Source organism: Perca fluviatilis, chromosome 2 (genome assembly GCF_010015445.1).
Source record: "Perca fluviatilis chromosome 2, GENO_Pfluv_1.0, whole genome shotgun sequence".
NCBI classification, from domain to species: domain Eukaryota; kingdom Metazoa; phylum Chordata; class Actinopteri; order Perciformes; family Percidae; genus Perca; species Perca fluviatilis.
In genome coordinates this window covers 24,246,843-24,266,379 of record NC_053113.1, presented here as the reverse complement: position 1 = coordinate 24,266,379, position 19,537 = coordinate 24,246,843, and the positions used below count along the sequence as shown (strand labels likewise).

The 19,537-nt window shown below is 41.0% G+C and overlaps 2 protein-coding genes across 5 annotated transcripts in view; one reads left to right on the top strand and one right to left on the bottom strand.

Moving 5' to 3' along the window:
* veph1 (ventricular zone expressed PH domain-containing 1) overlaps positions 1-19,537 on the top strand; it is a 90,365-nt gene that overhangs the window by 15,456 nt on the left and 55,372 nt on the right. For all 4 annotated transcript variants that reach the window (XM_039825785.1, XM_039825802.1, XM_039825778.1 and 1 more), the window contains exon 4: positions 1,711-1,885. In XM_039825785.1, the coding sequence (XP_039681719.1) occupies positions 1,711-1,885 (175 nt within the window). The remainder of the gene's footprint in view (positions 1-1,710; positions 1,886-19,537) is intronic.
* On the bottom strand, positions 8,220-18,372 carry ptx3a (pentraxin 3, long a). Its single transcript, XM_039825810.1, has 4 exons — positions 17,997-18,372; positions 14,780-14,939; positions 13,748-14,187; positions 8,220-10,182 (listed from the first exon to the last, which is right to left on the bottom strand). Exons 1-4 carry the CDS (start codon positions 18,133-18,135, stop codon positions 9,527-9,529), a joined length of 1,395 nt encoding a protein of 464 aa, XP_039681744.1. The 5' UTR covers positions 18,136-18,372; the 3' UTR covers positions 8,220-9,526.

The following is a 19,537-nucleotide window of genomic DNA, read 5'->3' as shown; positions in this document are numbered from 1 at the left end:
TCTATCAGTTCAACCAATGAGTGATTTTCTCCTCTAAAACCTAGATTCTTTTCATCTTTACAAACTTTCAGAGGCTTGACAAGGTAAAACTATTCAATATCTCAGAGGGAAAAAAACAATGATTAGGAGAAAAGGGACTCTCTCTCCCTCTCTCTCTCTCTGTCTCTCTCTCTGTCTCTCTCCCTCTCTCCCTCCTTCCATTTCCTTTGGGAATGTGCTTAATACCATCGTGAATCTTGAGGAAAGACACACACACACACACACACACACACACACACACACACACATAGGGGTGAGGTGAGACTAAAAGTTCTGACAGCTCTGACAGCAGCTCCAGGCTCTAATGTCTTAACTAACAGTTATCAGGAAAGCCCTTCTCTCTCTTCAATCTGTTTCTTTCTCTGTCTCTTTCAATCTGTTTTCCTCTTGATTTTATTCTACCTATTTGCCCTGTCTCATTTATTCTTTCTTACATTCTTTTCCCCTCCGACTATCTTTATCTCTTATCTGATCTCTTCTCCTCTCTTTGTCTTCCTGTAATTTTGAATCTACAGATGCACAAACACTCTTAGCCTTTCGCTGAAACTCCCACAGAGGGGATCAAAAAGTAAGCAACAGACTGCAGAAAGAAAGGTTTTCATAAGCTCACTGCTTGTGCGCAACACACGCACACAGATTTCTGGCTTATGATGGCATCTACAGTGTTTTTTCTATATGGGATCCTGATCTGGGCTGTGCTTGATGATGCTTAATGTGACTCTCCCTAATAAGATCAAAGAGAGAGAGACCGGACAGATAAATACATTTGTACATTCATAAGTAACCTGGTATAAAAATGTACTGTATGATTAGATTAAAATTAGGGCCGATCCAGTGAATGTCATGTCATGTAGATTGATAGATTGATTTCATGGATCGTCCGGACTGAATAACATCTTTGTGGATACATTGTTTGCACTGCCATCTAGTGACGGAATAACGGTGTGACAGAAGTAAAAGACTACAATTTTTCAACTCTCTAAAACATCAACAGTGAACATCAGGTTGAAAGGCATTCTTGGTATTCTGAAGTAGAAGTAGATAATGAAGGTTAAGTTTGAAAGTGGGTACATGAGGATGAATTATAACTTCGGAGGGGTGCAGTGAACATCGCAGATTAATGATACATCATGAAACATATCCAAAAGGAGCTAATGTAAGTTATGTAATTACTGCTGAGGGTCTTAGAAATCTAAATCTAAATGTTACAATTTAAAATAGCCTTGAAGGGGCAATCTCGTTTGGCAGTCTCTTTTCCTCCATCTTTGAACACGTGCCTGTTCAAGCAGACATGGTATCAGCAGTCTGTCCTGTTGAGGGTGCTAGTGCATTTTAAATCGTTCTTCTTCCTTATGTAAACGTTCACAGGGACAAACTGCTGCATGTGTTTGCATCCTCAAATACACTTCCCTTTATACTTGAATCACAGGGTAAATATAAGCAATTTAAATGTGTCGTCTTAATCGTTCTGGCACTCATTGTACTGCTTGAGGAAAGTGTATTTGTTGCCGCTGCTTTTTGTCTGGATCTTCATAAAGCAGAAAAAAATAGTTGTTAATTAACTGTTAATATTAAAGGGTGTTTGGCAATGCCCTTAATGCCCTCTTTCCTTTCCCTGAACGTATGACAATTGCTGTCTCCTCAACCTCCTCTCTTCTTTTGTCCCCTCAGAACTACAGTTGTCCTTCGGTCATGGTGCTGGCTGTCCCAGTAGCGGTGCGGTTCCTGCAGAGAGGGAACAGGGAGCTGAGCAGGAACATGTCCAGTTATCTCTCCCTGGCTGCCATCGCCAAGGCTGATCTGCTGGCTGAACACACAGAGGCCATAACGCTCAGTGTCCTGGGAGGTAGGACATGCATACACATTGTCACACAAAGAAAAGGATGCTGTATGCACATACTAACAAACATGCACAGAAATGCATCTGGATGAGCATATTTTAATCCTTGTGCGTTGATAGCCCACTAGATGTTGCTGTTAAGAAATGGTAAAATAAGTGAGTTTTACCCTTTTCAAGTTCAATGCTATGCAGTGCAATTCCTCTCCTCTCCTTAGTTCGCGCTGGCCCAGATAGATACAGATCTTCTTACACACTTTGTAAGAAAATTATTTTCTAACAAGGCAATCATAGGCGTTGTGGTATTTATGTAGTTGTTAATGGTTAATTTGTGGTTTCGCTTGTAGAAGTAAAACTTCTATGCTCTTACTGTGAGGGCTGTTAGCAGACCTGCAACAATGGGATCAGCCGGTTTACTGGAGTAGAAAAATGAATTACTGTTGTAATCTGCAATCGTGGTATAGCAAACCACAGTCTTATCCTATCATGAGCTGCTTTTATAATGATTGCCAGCTCATTGAGGATAATAATGATGGTAAATAACAGCTGCTGCAAATCATCTTTTTCCTGATTGCCCTTTGATGCATCCTGGAAATTCAAACGTAGTTATTGTGAGGAGGAAAGGACAACTGACGCTTTGTGTTGTGCAGTTTGTCTTGTTTCTGTCTCTGTAATACATTACAACATTTTGTTGAACTTGGTTCAATATTTGTCTACTTTAGGGCGTTTTCACACATGAAAGTCCGAACCAAGGTTCGTACCAAGGTTCATGTTTTTGTTACATTGTATACATTTGATCCGGTAAGTTTTGGTTTCACACTGCAGTTTTGCAAGCGCACTACAGATCTATACGTGACAAAACTATGTCCTGCCGTCATCACATACGTGAGCTGCGTCTCCAGATACTTAGAACTGATTGGTTTGTTGACGGGCTTCCCCGTCCTCTCGTATCCTCTCTCTGGGTCCGAGTTTAGGCTATTCAACTGACCGCTGCTCTCCCCTACTGCCGCGGCTCTTTTTGTTTTGTTGTGAGAAGCAAGACACGGGAACTTTCTTTCTGGAGCATTTATTCAGAGACAAACTGAAACCCTACACTGTACATTTACTACCACTTAACAAATAAACTGCTGATGTATTCTCTGCTCTGATAGCCGACAGCTGTCTGCTCTGAGCGCATTTACCGTCTCTTTCTCTCTCTTTCTCTCTCTCTCTCTCTCTCTCTCTCTCTCTCTCTCTCTCTCTCTCTCTCTCTCTCTCTCTCTCACTAAGCACCGAGCTATTCCTTAAAGGAGCTTCTTGTAACATGAGGAGAGCCTGCCAGAGCTTCCTGTATTTGGTCCGAAAGTCCGAACCATCCAAAAAATGCTTTCACACTATCAACGAACCGGACCATGGTTCAGTTTGGTCCGGACCGAGACCACCTCTTTTTGTCGGACCAAAATCGGACCGTGGTCCGGGGGAGGTTTCACACCTTTAATTTTGGTTCGGATCAAACTAAAAAGTCCGAAAGTCCGGACCAAACGAGGTATGTGTGAAAACGCCCTTACTTTTTGACCAAAACATTAAAAGCAGGTTTGTTGCTTTCGTTTATTTGCCACACTGCTGTGTACATTCTTGTTCCATCTTGTCCACAATTCTTAATTTTTTCATGAGCTGATGCAACTTTTCCGCTTATCCCACATAGATTTTGCAATTCACACAGCTAACAGAACGTGTTATGCCAAAGACCAAATATTATGAATCTAGCTACAGTGTGTGAGGAGGTACACGTTCCATGTAAGTAGGACTTACTTCCCCTCATAGCAGCTAAAGTCAGAGAGGGGAATCACGCTGACCTCAGGTCAGTGGTTAAAGAAAGCTATTCTCTGAAACCGTTTTTCTGCCCTTTACCCATTTTTTCAACACAAATGCTTTTCAAGCTCATTAGTGTGGTGTAGGTATCTAAAGGGTCGTTGTTACCACTGTCTGATGGAGATCTGTTTACCCCTCAGGTCTCACATGGTGCTAATCACCTCACGCAGCCTTAGAGTAGCGCCCACCACAGTGGCTCTCTGCTATCTGGTTTATTTGAAGTTTCTACAGGGTTTGGGCTTTGAACATCAAATAGTTGGAAGACACTTTACACCTTTTGGTTCATAAAACTGTGGCTGAAAATAGAGAGAGCCTGCCTGTGGTGGATACCCTGCCAATGGAAAAACCGAAAGCAGGTGGTTTTCTAAAAGTAGCTATATATGATACTAAAAAAACTAGTTTTTCCTTTTGGGTACTGTGTTTAAAACAAGAGCCTGCATAATGCAGCCGGCTTAATGTTGAAGTCGGAATTGCATTAAGATGCATATGTTGACTCTAAAGAAACAAACACCACAACTTCTCTCCAGAAAAACAAAGTCATTACATCAAATCAGCTAAAGCTATTCATTTTATGGGTCATCTTGGTGATTTTCTTTGGAAATATTACTCAATTTAAGGTATACTGTGAATGTTTTGACAACTAGTGACACTATGGAGCAATACTTTTACAAGTAGGACCCTGTTTTGTTTGTATTATGCATGAACATGAGGATACACATGCAAGTGAGCGAAGAAAGAAATATAAATATAAACTTAAAACAAAAAGTAAGGAAATTTGTGTTTGATGGATTATTTCTAATGCTTTTTGGCAATAAATCTTATACCGTTGGAAAGCCTGTTTAGTTCCCTTTCAAATGGTGCCCTATTTGTAAGGAACATGCATTTGTGGGATGAGCAGCAGAACTCAGTATGTGGGTTGCACCCATGAAAAATTTGCCAAATCGTCTCTGACAATGCCAAATAGCTTTTCTTTGCTGTTGCTATTGACTCTTGTTTTGAGCTTCTGGTACCCCCAGGTGCTGACAGTCAGGTGCCTGATTCTGCAACCAGTGGCCATCCCATATCTCCACAGTCTGGGACCAAACTCTATCCTCCAAGATGACAACGCTCGTCCCCACAGGGCAGGGTTTATCAGAGACTACCTCCAGAATGTGGGAGTGGAGAGGATGGAATGGCCTGACCTCAACCCCATTGAACACTTGTGGGATCAGCTTGGGCGTGCTTGTCGTGCCAGAGTGACCAACACAACCACGTTGGCTGACTTGCTACAAATGCTGGTTGAAGAATAGGATGCCATCCCACAGCAGTGTGTGACCAGGCTGGTGACCAGCATGAGGAGGAGATGCCAGGCTGTCGTGGCTGTGTATGGTTCTTCCACACGCTACTGAGGCTCCTGTTTGTGAAATGAATAAATTGTTAAATTGCCAATATGTCTTGTTTCTTCCAACTTCAATCATCCAATCCACCAAACAAGTCAATGGCAGAATAAGCTGTTTGGCACTGGCAGAGAAGATTTGGCAAATTTTTCATGGGCGCAACCCACATACTCAGCGAGAGCGAGAGCGAGAGCGCTGCTGCTAATCCCACAAATGCATGTTCCTTACAAATGGGGCACCATTTGAAAGGGAACTAAACAGGCTTTCCAACGGTATAAGATGTATTGCCAAAAAGCATTGTTACCACAGAGAAATAATCCACCAAACACAAATTTATATGCATAAATGTTTGTTGTTTGTATGCTTGTTAGACACAATTTGTTTTGGAGAGAATCACTGAATGTAAACTTGGTTGGTTGCAAGTTTACCTAATTGACAAGCTATTACACTCAGCTGTGGTAGTTGCTGATATTGTTTGTTCAACCTTTCCAACTTTCTTGTTCTAATGTAACGAGTTATGCACTCGTGTTACGCCAAAGTCAAAGTCAGTTCATTTGATAAAATAGACAAGCAAATGAAGTCCCACACTTGTTTCAGTCCTTTTTAAGTGTTTTCTTTTGAACGTTTACATGTAGTCAACATACATGATCAAATTCCTGCTTGTCAGCCGGTCAGGGGCGATACAGTCATTTGTTTCAGAACTTTGACCCTGAAATTTCTTTCCAATAGATTTATGACCTCCCCAAAGTTATCACATAATATCACACTTCGGGACACTTGTGTACACTAACACACTGAAACCTGGCCTTGTTTGTGAGCTTAGAGAGAATGAGATATAAAAAAGAGAGAAGAAAGAGAAATACGGGGTGAAAGAGGAGGAAAAGATGGGAAAGATAGAAAGGTATATGCAAATATACAGTAAAGCTTCCAGTGGCTGTGATCCAGCTTGACAGGGGTTGATGAACTGATGGTGGGCCTTATTAGAGCTGGAATGAAACACACACACACACACACACACACACACACACACACACACACACACACACACACACACACACACACACACACAGAGAGTGGAGAGAGGATGAAAGTGAACAAGGTTTGCTTGAGGGCTTTATTAAAGTGAGTTCAGATTTATGTTTCCTTGGGCACTTTTTAATGCAGCCTAGGCAGTTTAAAATCTTTAACCCCCCACTGCAACCCACTGCTGAGACTCATCTACTGTGCTCTGAACATTTCAACCTCATGTTGCCTCTTTAACAAGCCTCTACTTCTTTCCCCTGAAACCTCAACATAAACACAACACAACATAAACACAAGACTACAAACGCATGCCAAACTGCACACACACACACACACACACACACACACACACACACACACACACACACACACACACACACACACACACACACACACACACACACACACACACACACACGTAGCTCGTAGAAGCAATAACAGATGACCTCTCTTTTTCCCAGCAGCCCCTCTGTTCAGAAAGTAAGCTGATGTAATGGGGTTCGGGTGATGTTGATGATGGGGGTGTGATGAGTTGGTTACACAAGCTAGCAGGATGGATAGACTGTGCGTTTGTGTGTGTGTTGTTTATACTATAAGTTTGTTATTAAAGCCTGGGGTCGCCACATGGCTGTTTTCAGTAATTTTACCAATTTCTGTGTTCTGTGGAAGGCAATGTGTTGGCTAAATTTTGTACTTTGTCGTATTTCTGTCAGTTCAGTGTGTAGCGAGCTTTATGAGAATGTGTGTGTACATGTTTACTAGTTACAGGAAGCCTGGAGCAGGATACAGCATGAAGGTTTTATAGCCTGCTACAGTAAGGACTTGGTCATTATCAGATGACACACACACACACACACACACACACACACACACACACACACACAGAAACATATGGCATTGCTTTGGCCCAATAAGGATTTTAGAGCCAAGAGTAAAACCTGATCTTAAGGTAACACTGAACTTTGGAATGTGTCATCCGTCAAAGTTAGGCTATATGTCTTTTCTAGCTCCCCTACTGCGAAACATATGTAGTTACTGTGCTCTGGCTTGTAAGGTTAAGAAAAGGCAGACCGTTTGGGGTGGGTAGGTTGGATAGGAGTCGGTGTGAAAGGTGACGTTCCATTTCGTAACAGCAGGTGACAGTTGCAGAAACAGTTGGAGACTCTGCAGAGGCTGTAGCTGCAGGAGAAACCTGCTACATTTCACTAATGGGCACCTAGCAGGATGTGCCTCAGTAAACTGTAAGCATGTGTGTGAACTGCAAAACAACTTGCATGTTATTTGTCTGCAGTTGCAGATGTATTTTCAGTGTCATTGTCAGATTATTTTAATCAACAGGATATTAAATATATTTTATTAAAGGATCTTTATGGCATTATGTCTTGAAATTTATATTGCATGTTTACAATATCATAATTTGTGTGATTCAAACTTTGCAGAAATTCTCTTTTGAGAGTTTGGACTTTTTCCTGTTACATTATTTATGGAGCCAAATGTACGGTTTTAATGATTGCCCCAATTTATTATAAATGTAAATCAAAGGCTTGTGTAGGAAAAACAATTATTTCTCAATACTAGATGGTAACATGACAAGGGAAAGCTGATGTTGATGTAATGCATTTCTTTTCCTAACAGCATGTAAAGCACTTTGAATTACCTCTATGTTTGGAAGAATCTCTATACAACAATATCAAGCTATATCAGCTTGTTCCTGCTGTAAGAACTCATTTAAATGTTAGCCTCCATATATTTTGGATACAGTTGCAGATGTATTGCCAGTGTCAAACGTGCATTTTTTCTAACATTTCAATACTTTTGCTGTATCACTCTTTCCTCAAATAATATTGCAGTGCCTTTAAACAAGCAAACATATGGTAGCTCCTTCGCCATCGGTGAGTGGGAGTGTGTGCATGGATAAATGCAAGTCAAAAAGTTCAGTCTATATATATATATATATATATATATATATATATATATATATATATATATATATATATATATATATATATATATATAGCCATAAGCAGACTTAATAGTCAAATTGGTCTTTTAGGTTTTGAAATGTCAGAAAAACACTGACACTGCTTAGCGAGCAATATTATAACTTGAAATGTTTATTCATACCTCACGCTATTCATCCAGTCATGTTATGCAAAATATATGTATGTACAAAATACATTCAGTTTCACCTTTTCAAAAGAACAACAAAAGCTTTTTACAGTATAATACAAGACAACTTAGTTCATAAAGATTAGAGTGTGTAAACATTGTCCTCAGTTTCTTTTATCAAATTAAAAGAAAAACTCAATCTCACAATACAAATATATAATAGTTTTACTCCTATTACTTTATGCAGTATTAAAAAACAAGGCACACATATACAACCCTAAAATTAAATGAGAACTACTGACAAAAAAACAACTAACAAAGCAACTCATATAAATGTAAACACTGATGAGTACACGTTTGGAAATGTAAGGTCTTAAAAAAAGCTTTCACAAATTCAAGAAGATTATGAGAATGAAATAAGCTGTTCCTAGAGTTGCTTGTTGTCCATGCTTGAGATGGAAACACGCAGTTTTTCGGTCCCACACGTATTTCGTACATTATATGTTGCACTGCACATGGCAACACATTATTAACACATTAGAATGGTACCTCTGCTTTCAGTTGTAATGGGGGTGAATGATAGTCAATCTATAACTTCTAATAATTGTACCTAAAAGACTGCAAAGGTAGATAACAAAATATTTTGTTAAATTAATGTTCAACAGGTTTTGCATTGATTATTGATTAACTGCACCGGCTATTTCTGTACAAATCAAGATAGAAAGAGAGAAAATGCATCATTACTCTAAAAACTACATCACTACAGTTACAAGATCTCTTGTAATTGTCTGTGACCTCTTATTTTCCTCTCCTGCATGGCTGTCTGGTGATTACTCTGTTTACTGGCTCAGAACCCGTTCACATTAACAAAAGACTCTTTGTCTTTTTTGCAGTCTAATTGAGTATTTGGTTAATGCAGCACTTCTGCTACAATACAAGTTTTCTAAGCTGAATGTACGTGTGTGTGTGTGTGTGTGTGTGTGTGTGTGTGTGTGTGTGTGTGTGTGTGTGTGTTATGGTGTCAGTTCAAAGGTTACAAAAGTAAACTTCAGTCTCTCACAGCATTGGCTTTCTCTCATTTGCACATGTCTGGTAAAGTTCATTGCAGCATTAATGTTCATGATGATATCATAATAATTAAGACATTTAACTATATGGGCAAAGATAATAAAAACAGTTACTTTTTTAAGTTGCTCTCCTCAGTTTCAGCATGAAAGCTTATTACGATGTTGCTGATATTCACCATGAGGATTATGATGCTGATGCTAATTTTTACCACGAGCAATATGAATCAGTTGATGAATTGAGCGCCTCCATGTGGCACCATCTCCGTCACTCCCCACGCCACCATGTTCCCCCTCTGCTTGCAGCCCTGGCCTTCCTGCAAAGCCACCTGGGAAATCTCCTCCTCTGACAGCACCCTGTCCCACATGTTCACTCCTGTCATCTTCCCTGTGAACGCCATCTTGGCATCGAACCCTCCCTCAAACCCTGCCACCCCGCTTGGAGATGGAGAGCAGCAGCCGTTCCTTTCCTGCCCCAGCTGGAGTGAGCCTCCGTCGGGTAAGACATGTCCCTCAGCCACTCCGGGTGTGGAGGCCACCTTTTTCCCAGCTGCCCACAGGGACGCCAGGCCCTGCTCAGACGACCAAGCCCCGCACAAGTGGATCCACTCTGATGTGCCCCCTGGGTTCACAACACCCTGTGCCTCCACCAGGTGAGCCTCTCCTCCAATGGTGAAGAGCGCTGAGGTTTGACCGAGCAGCAGCTGGATTTCATATGGGTTGCGGCGGTTTCCGTAGGAGAACAGCACAGTTTTGTTGGAGACGGTGGTCGGCTTCACCCACATGCAGACAGTAAAAGAGGAGACTGAGAGCGGGACATCTGGTATGACGGAGGTGTAGATTCGTCGGGAACGCATGGGGAAGAGCAGCGCCATCTCACAACCTAAACAACAAGAAGACGTGATGGTGTTCATTGTTGAATACGTTGTTGTATTCATTTTTTCAGTATTGGTGATTTATTCTTTCAAGTCTAATTCTCAATCTTTGTCAATCTTAAACAGTTGCTGGGTGTCATAAAAATATTCGAAACAAAGCAAGCAATGTCTCCTAGTGGTCACAGAAGATTTAAAGCTATAGTGCGTAGTTTCTGCCACCCCCATGAGGAATGCGCTTCCACATAATACAAGCCATACATGACCGTGCACCGCCCCCACCCTCCTTCACACAGTTGCTAGTATGCAAGGAGGACACGGAGGATTAAAACAACACGATGGACTCTTCAGAAGAGGTAATTATCTTCACTCGAGTTTCTGCGTGGGAAAGACACCGGACGATACAGTCTTGTGAACATAGCCATACTGAAGAATACAGAGAGAGTTGTGTGGAGCTGATGGTCTTAATTAGCTTTGTAGCACCTCATTTGGCAATGGCTTGAATGTAACAAACTTTCATTAATATCAAAAAGTTACGCACTAAAGCTTTAAGGCATTTCAAATGAGCAAACCTGGTTAGGAGACTAACAACAGCAGAGTTTTGAAAAAAAGTGCACTAGGTTAGTAGCCTAGAAATCTACCTTCTTCGTTGCTCTGGTAGGTTGTAGCGCTATCATATTGTGTGCAGAGAGAATTTGAAAGACAACCGTTTATCCAGCCCCTCAGATTGAGCTCCATCAATGGTGAGTTCCCAGACCTATCTTGATGTGGGTCTGGCTTGTCAGGCTACTAGGTTAGCACTATTAAATTAAAATTACTATTCAGAGATATGGGTCACATTTAGTGCTAATAATACGTCCTGCAGATGTCAAATCAACTTTTATGTATATGGCATCTCAAACACAACATAGCTGATCCAAAGAACTTTACAGAGAAAGTGAAAAAGAGCTGATGATGAGCTTAATTCAATTTCTGTGAGTGATTTTTATGTATGTGAAATATATGTGTGTATGTGTGTTTGTTGTGTTATGGTTGTCTAAGCTACTGGATGCCTAAAATTTCCCTCGGGATGAAAAAAGTATCTATCTATCTATCTATCTATCTATCTATCTATCTATCTATCTATCTATCTATCTATCTATCTAATCATCAAGAATACATTTTAGAGTGATGTCTGGTAATAATAATAAGAGTGGTTTGCAGGATCGCATATAATAATTTGGAAATCATTATTATTCAACTAAAGAAAGGTTTGAGTTGACCAACATTTGATGTCCTCAAAGGTTGTTGTTTGCATTTTATGTTTGCTCAGTTTTAAAGGGAGATAAAGTTAGTGAGATTTTGAAGGTTTGATTATGATGTTTCCTGGTAGGTGCATATAAATTGAGAAAATAATTAGGCCCAAAATTTAACCCTGGGGGAAAAGATTAATGTTGAGAAAATGAGACTGAATTTGCAATGCAGATTACTTGAGATTTACACTGTTAAATATGAGGACAACCAATATAAAGCTAGCTAAAAGTATCTAGACTTGTAGTTGGACTGATGCATTGGGAGATCAGACCTTTTATTAGAACACTTTGCTGCATAGTATGGATAAATGTCGCTACGCAGACTGGAAATGCTCGTTAAGCCATACGGTGCACTCCCCTCAGTTCACGTTCAGGTGATGAGATCATGAATCATTTGAGGGTTTTTTTGCTCCACCAATGCAACCGTCTCCATCTCTGAGTCATCTGGTTCATTGGTTTGTTCAGCTTCATTTAACTCTTTTCCCTGTTTTTCTCTCTTTTTAATAATTTTTGTATGTAAACTCTCTGCCCACCGACACCCCACACTCATACCCAGCCCATTTTTCTTCACTCTCTTTTCTATTGTTTTCTTGTCATCATTTTTCATCTCCATTAGTTTCTCTCTCTCCTTTTCTCTCTCTTGGTCTCTTGTGGATACCAAATAATGATGTTGTATTTCTGTCAGGTCACTGCCACTTAAAAGATAAGGGTGAAAAAGGGTGTGTGTGCGTCTGTTCTTGATGGTTTCCAACTGGTTCTGATTTCCCAGGGTGCTTTGGTGTGGTTTTTGTGGCGAGTGGCTAATGATTACACCTCCCTCTGCTCTGTATGTAGGCCAGATTTACATTTCTGGACTATAAAGATATGTGTGCATTTGTGTGTGTACATGCATTAGATGAGTCATACAGTATAACATATCCTGTTTTTTTATTTGATTCATTCTAGGAAATTAAGTTGTCTTACTGACATGAGTGATGCCTTTGTGGGACTAAACTTGGTTTACTTACTCACACTTATAGCCAGGACACACCAGCCAGACGGCTGACCGTCGACAGAAAAGCCAGTGGAAATGATCAGTCAGGTCCCCGAGGTCCAAAAAACTGCCTCGGAACACAGTGAGGCGACACCGACACCGAGAAACGTAATACGTCTCCATAGCAGCAGGTGGCGCTACTCTGTATTGTTGCCCAAGAAATGAAAACCGGCAGCTGATTGGACGAACGCGTCACATGGATTTGTTTTCTCCGGAAATTCAAAGCCAGACTGTCATGGCGGCTCGTTCAGAATACGATCTCATATTGTACTAAAATCGTTCACTGAAACGTGTTTCTGAAAACATGTTAAGCGAGAAATAGGCCATGCAGTTGCTGAATCTGTCTTCATTTCAGCTCAACAAAGGTCAGTTTAAAAGATTTTTGTCAGATTTTGAGCGACTCTAGTCAGGCTCATTCTGCTCGCCATTTCCGGGTGAGTCCCGACTGCCCTGTCTCCGACTGAACATGTCAGGTTGGCCAAAATGAACGCCGACAGCCCCCCAGACTGACGATGGCACGGGACACACCGAACAGATTCGAGTCACTGACCTCGCCAGACTGTCCAACGGCCGATTATCGGCTCGGTGTGTCCCGGCCTTAAATCACTTAATCTCTAAATTTACATTGTTATTGGTCAATGCTTAATTCAAGGATGGACGGTAAACATGAGTAACTGAAACCATATGCTGTTGTGCCTTAAATCTGGGAATACTTTGTGTTCACAGTCAGTCCAGCAAGAGTTATGTATTATGATTATCTTTTAATGCATCTATTGGCTTCTGTTGTTATCTTTAAACATCTAAATAGCCCTTTAAATATCTGTCAACTGTTAAATCTCTGTCAGGTTTAGATTCATGGATGAAGTCCCATTCTACCTGAGCTGAGAGTTTGAACCAGGGTTTTCTTTTCTTGTGTGATGACTCACCAACATGTGTTTATAATCAATTTTAAACAAACAGAAATAAGAGGCAATAAGTGACCATTATACGGATGGCCCATACATAAGTTAAGGGAAAAGGATAGTTTGCTACTTGAGGAGGACATGTCTGGAGACATAATAGACAGACTATGTGGTAAAGGTATTTGGGACGAACACAAGCTGCATGATTAGTTGTTGGACGTTCAGAAGCAAGGCCTGACAGGGGGGGGTCTCATTCTCTTAAATTTTTTTAGCGTGACTTTAATGTACAAAGCAGCAGGTAATGACAGACACAGAGCACAGATTGCTGATGGTAAGATGGATATCTCACCTGCCGGTAGGTATCTTTGCCTCAATGACCTCAGTACCTCCCCCAGTTGCACCCTCGTCTCTTGCAGCACAGCCAGCACCCCGTCTAAAGCCACCTCTTGTGATGTGACCTCTTGCTCCCGGAGCCGTGCCCCTTCACCTTCTGGAAGCTGGGATCCTGTCTTTGAATTCATGCCCATCCCAGCTCCTGGGCTACTGAAGCAGCTGGTCTCCAGCTTGGCGAGTCGGGAAGTTTGTGTTTGTGCTGCGGAGAGGAGCTGCTGCAGCATCGCCTCCAGGTGGTTAGAATTCCCAACAGAATTCCCAGCAGCAGCAAAAGTGTGATCTCTGGATTTGAGGCGCTCCAGGGTTTCTCTTAGGCGGCCCTCCAGCTGCAAGGCCATCCTTCTTCCTGCTGTCTCCACTGCAACCCCACAGGTGCCACCATACTGCGCTACAAACCTGAGCAAAAGGACCAATATCAAATATTTTCAACTGAGTCAACAGTTTCTCAACCCTAAGCAACCAAGGCTACTTTAGCACCAGAATCTCTCCAGAAACCAATCTTGGTTCCCGATTCCCTCATAAAACCATTGATGTTTAAAGGAACGGGATAAATTTGGGATACTGGTCTTAAGTTGAGCTGAAGCGATTTGTACAGTAATCAATTAGGCAATCACTTGTTCCAGCCTCTCAAATATTTATATTTGCTAGTTTTCTTTGTCTTCTATAATGGTAATATAAATACATTTGTATAGGCCAAATAATTAATCGATCGAGAAAATAATTGGGAAATTATTTGAATAATGAAAACAATTATGAGTTGCAGCACTAGTACCTCTGTGGAAGTATTTGCACTTAAAGGTTGTAGACTTTGATCACCAGTGTAGTAAACCTCGGAATTACGGGTTAAGGTAGCAGATTATTAAATTTCATTTGAGTTTCAATCCTAGCCTCTTAATTCACCTTTTTTAGCTTAACTTGTGCAACTACCATGAGAACTCATTTCATCTCATTTGAGACTGTAATTTCTGTGATCTCTGATCCAACCAACCTGAGCATTTCTCCACGCAGTGACCCCATCTCCACCTTAATAATGTCATCTGCATACTGAAGCAACATGTTCTCCCTCATCTGACTGTTCTCCAGCATGGAGAAGATTTTGTCCCATTTGGTCAGGTCTGGAGAGTTGCAGGGGGCTGGACTCGGTGTGGCTGGATAGAGGGATGGTAAAAAGAGGGAGAGAAAAAAGTTATCTAACATAAGATGAACAACTGCACCCCACAACACCCCCTGTGTCCTATAAAGTAAAAGAATATTGATAGTGCAACATGAAAAATATTAACTCCTAGCTTTATTCTCTTTGGAACTAAAATTTCCATAATGGTTTGGGAAACACAACTAGGTTACAACTTTAAAGCCTGTATGTATTTACGTTTTGGCAAAGGGGCAACATTAACAGTATACAGAATTAGTTAATAGTTCCTGTTTGCAATGTACCCTAGGATGTACAGACAACTGGATTACTTTAATACTGAAGAAAACATGATGATTCTCAGGCAAGTTCTGGAGTTACTGTATAAGGAGTGTCTTTTTTTCTATAATTCATACGCAAACTTATTAATGTTTATTTGCAATGGACATAGGAGATAATTATATACTCAGAGTGACCTGTAAGTCATACGCATATCTGTCTGTGTTCAGATTTGACTGCATCAACTGGGTTTTTAAAGTACCTAATTGCCTTTTACCCCACAAAGTATCTGTGCCTCATGTCTCTCCTTCCACACCCCCCTTTCCTCTCCCGGGCCCCCCTGTGGATAGAGATTGAAGGACAGTTCTTCCACAAATTTTCAGAAATTAAACTCCTTAAGCACTCCTCTGTAATCGTGTTTATATTCTGCTCTTCGAAAACAAGGCCAGCAGACAAGTGAATTTGTTAGCAGAGTATAAAAAGGTTTAACTACTGTAGCTCAGTGTTGTTATATAACAGATGGTAGAACAGGTGTGGCTTTAGAGAGAGCAAGCAGGAAATAGCTTTTATCAGATGTGCTGCATTGAACATACTATGATTTCTCCAGCGTTGACAGGAACTTCGGGGCATAATTGTAAGGAGAAAGACAGAACTATAGATGGTTCAACAGCAGGAAAAATGAAGAGTAAAGGGGGGACAAAAGAGGAAGTGAGGTTGTTAGGGGAGAGATAAGAACGTGAGAAAGAAACAGGACAATTGACTCATAAACCACTTTGCTTTTCCGGCAAAATACATCAGGCTTCCTGCTCGATTGGGGAGAAAGAAGGAAGGAAAATAATGTTTATTTTACACAGAAAAAGAAAGAAAATAGCTGCTGAGAGTAGGGGAGAGATAAAGCACAGCAAGGGGAGCGAGAATATGTGTCAGCACTGTTCTGATTAACGTTTGAGCGTCTCAAATATCTGTTTATACCTGCAGACATATTTTAGAAAGGCATTATCACAGGACTGCAGAATTTGTTTTGGCTGCCTGTCCCCACGGTTCAAAGTCAATTAGACAGAAGGTTCATGCACTCTGCTCCCTCTGACTTACCAAACTAATAAGTGCAGGTCTGTCAGAGGTTTAGAAAGGATTCTGATGGATCTCGGACTGAGAGTATATGTAACCTTAGACATGAGCTTGGATCCTTGAGTCTTTTGGTACTTTTAAACTACTGAGATTGAAGGCTTGTAAAGTCAATAGTCCTGCTTCACTTACTTCTTATTTTGAATTGATTGCTACTTATTTTTAAGAGAGATCATCACTCTTTAGTTTTATTTTTTACATGTATTTCTACTGTTCTTTAATGAATAAATTCATTTACATTTATTTATGGGCCTTTTAAAAAGACTTTAGGTAGCGATTGCAGGAATTTATCTGTAAGTACACACAAACTATATATGTACATTCAACAACAGACAGATATAGAATGACTTAATGGAGTAGAAGTATAACCTACCCCCTACTTTTATAAAACAGTCTGGGTTTACTTATTTGCTACACGTTTTAGCCTGCCATTCATTTTTTTAAACGGTCATGTGCCATGACCTCTCTCACGTTGCACTCATTAATTTAAATTCCACTCCGAGAAATGAGCAGGTCAGAAGCAGTGATCTGTGTCTCTCTCTCTCTGTCTTCCTCACACACCTGCACACACACTGTATTTAACTCACATGATTTCACTTTTTCTCCTTAGTTCAGCAAGCCAGTTATGAATGTATTGTGTTTCTTCGTCCTTCTTGCTCCCACCTTCCTCCTTTTCTTGGCAGGCTGAAACAAACTTTTTTTTCTTCCTTCAGTGCTGTAGTTCATGTACTTGTATTTTACTATTCTCAGGCATTCGTTTAAGCCACTCACATTTTTCCCTTCAATCAGGTTTAATCACATTGCAGGCTGTGCCCGGAAAGTTTCCTGCCTGTTAACTGTTGGTGCTGCAATTATACCTCCTGCCGGGTTTAAAACAACAAACGAATGCAAAATGTAAGATGCTAGGGGCTCATTGCACGCACACAAACACATTTTCTCTTTTATGTACACACACATTCTTTTCTCTCACAAACAGTGATGCCTTCCAAAACAGCAGTGAGAAGGGTTTCATAATGATATACTGTAGTGTTTCTGCGATTGGTGACTAGTCATTCATGCTGTAATATGTGTCTGTTCCGGTCACCAGCTGAAAAAACCTCTCTGATTTTCTGGCTCAGCATATTCTTTGATTCTGCTCGTCTCATACACAAACTCTGTCTCTGCCAACAGTCTGTGTTATCTCTTCTCTCTGCCTTTTTCTGTGTGTTCAAAGCTGCATTTTTAGCCATAAAATATAAAGTACTCAACAAACCCTCCAACTGTCTCTTTCTCTCTCTTTTTCTGCAACTTCTACTGTACAACTTGACCCCAACTGTTCCTTTATTTCCACTCCGTCTCTACGTTTTTCTGCTCTCTGACATCTTATGGTAATATCATTGTTGTAGTACTAGTAATAACTACTGTTCAGCACTTGTCAGTTTCAAGGCTCTGCTTGTACAGTATATGTGTGACATTTTCAGTCTAAGGAGCATGTCAAATGTTGATTCCACTGTAGTCAGTAATGACTAAACATAAAGGGACGATGAATCTCAATGCCTTGAGCTCACCTTTCACACAACCCCATGCATGAATCCTACAAGAAATCAATTTCACGCTCCGCAATTTAATTAAATCGCACCCACGTCCATCTGAGAATCTTAATCAGATCATTAACACACAGGTTAACACTTACGTTCTGGTGTCTCTCCATCTGTGATTTCATTGTAGTAGGTGTCAGCGTAGTTGACCTCAAAATCCTCCTCATATGCAAGAACCAGACACACACACACTGACAGCACACACACTGTCTGGGGGAGCCTCCACCGGAACATGCTGCTGCTGCTGCTGCTGCCGACTCAGTGTGTGAGAGTAAGAGTATATGAGGTTGAATGAGTGTGATAAGTGGTGAGTTTCAGGTCCGCTCTTCTGCCTACCTGCTTGTCAGTGTGTGTGTGTGTGTGTGTGTATGTGTGTTTAGATTGACTGTGTGTGTTTTGTTTGTCTCTGCTGCTTCTCCCTGTCGGTCTCACAGCGCTGCAGGTCCACCACTCTCTTTTTCAACCCCTCACTCTCTCTTACAGTATTTGTCCCTCCTCCCTAATGACTCCCCACCTCTCTCTCTCTCTCTCCCCCTCTCCCCCCCTCCCTCTCTCTCATTCTTTCTCGTTAAATGCTGAGCAATCCTTTGGCAGGAAGCACGCCAGTGTAGAGTACTTCAACCAGAGAGAGGGGCGGCTTGCTCTGCACACACACTGAGCAAAAGATTTTTCGTCCTATGTGCTCTGTGCACACCATTGCCATCCTTAAATATCAGAGAGGCACAGAGCTGAAATTAGTCACATCTCTGTTATTATAACAAAAATCCAAGATGTGTGATGATAAAATTATGATGTAGCCCGAGGTTATGGTCCCAACGACTTTCCTGAAAACTTTGCCTTTATCTATAAATCTTCATTATTATATTGATCTGGAAGGCCTAATGGAGTTTGTTGATATGTGTACACACACACACACACACACACACACACACACACACACACACACACACACACACACACACACACACACACACACACACACACACACACACACACACACACACACATTTTATATTACTATACAGTACTTTCCATTGATTTAATGTATTCAAAACCAAATCTTGACCATCAGCCCTGCATTCTTACTCTTAAAGGATAAATTTGGTCTGTTGCAACTTGGGTCGACTCACCACAATAAATGCTGAGATCTGGAAACACTGTGACGTCGCTACAGCAAAGTCTGATAGAGCAAGAAACACAAGGGGTCAAACAATCAGGTTGTAATCAGGCCAACAGTATAGCCAGACTTTCGAAAGCACTTTTCTTTTCAGGTAAACCCAAAAGTGAATGCATCCAAAATGTTACTTCCCTCTAACTATCCCTCACCACACAGGAAAACTGTGGCAAACACAGTCAAAGCTGAACCAAGACGTCTGTAAACTGTGATATGTTTACAGTTTGGATAAAGATTGTATCCCTTTCAAATCAGTTTAGCTAATATGTGTTTCTGTGTCTGATCATAAGACGATGATTGCCGAGTCTGTCTTCCTTTTAGTAATGTTGCCTTGCCCCCAGGGCTCTGTTTAACCACAGAAATGCAAGTTGTAATTTGCAACATGAGATTAGTCCCTCTTGTGTTGGTTTGGACTTGTTTCACTAAACTATCAATCAACACTATACCTGTGACCCATGCATG

Coding starts and splice junctions, on each gene's coding strand:
- ptx3a (XM_039825810.1), bottom strand. CDS start 18,135: ATGTTCCGGTGGAGGCTCCCCCAGACAGTGTGTGTGCTGTCAGTGTGT. Junction 14,940..17,996: donor AGATGGAGAGACACCAGAAC/GTAAGTGTTAAC, acceptor CCCTCTATCCAG/CCACACCGAGTCCAGCCCCC. Junction 10,183..13,747: donor GCAAAGATACCTACCGGCAG/GTGAGATATCCA, acceptor CTTGTTGTTTAG/GTTGTGAGATGGCGCTGCTC.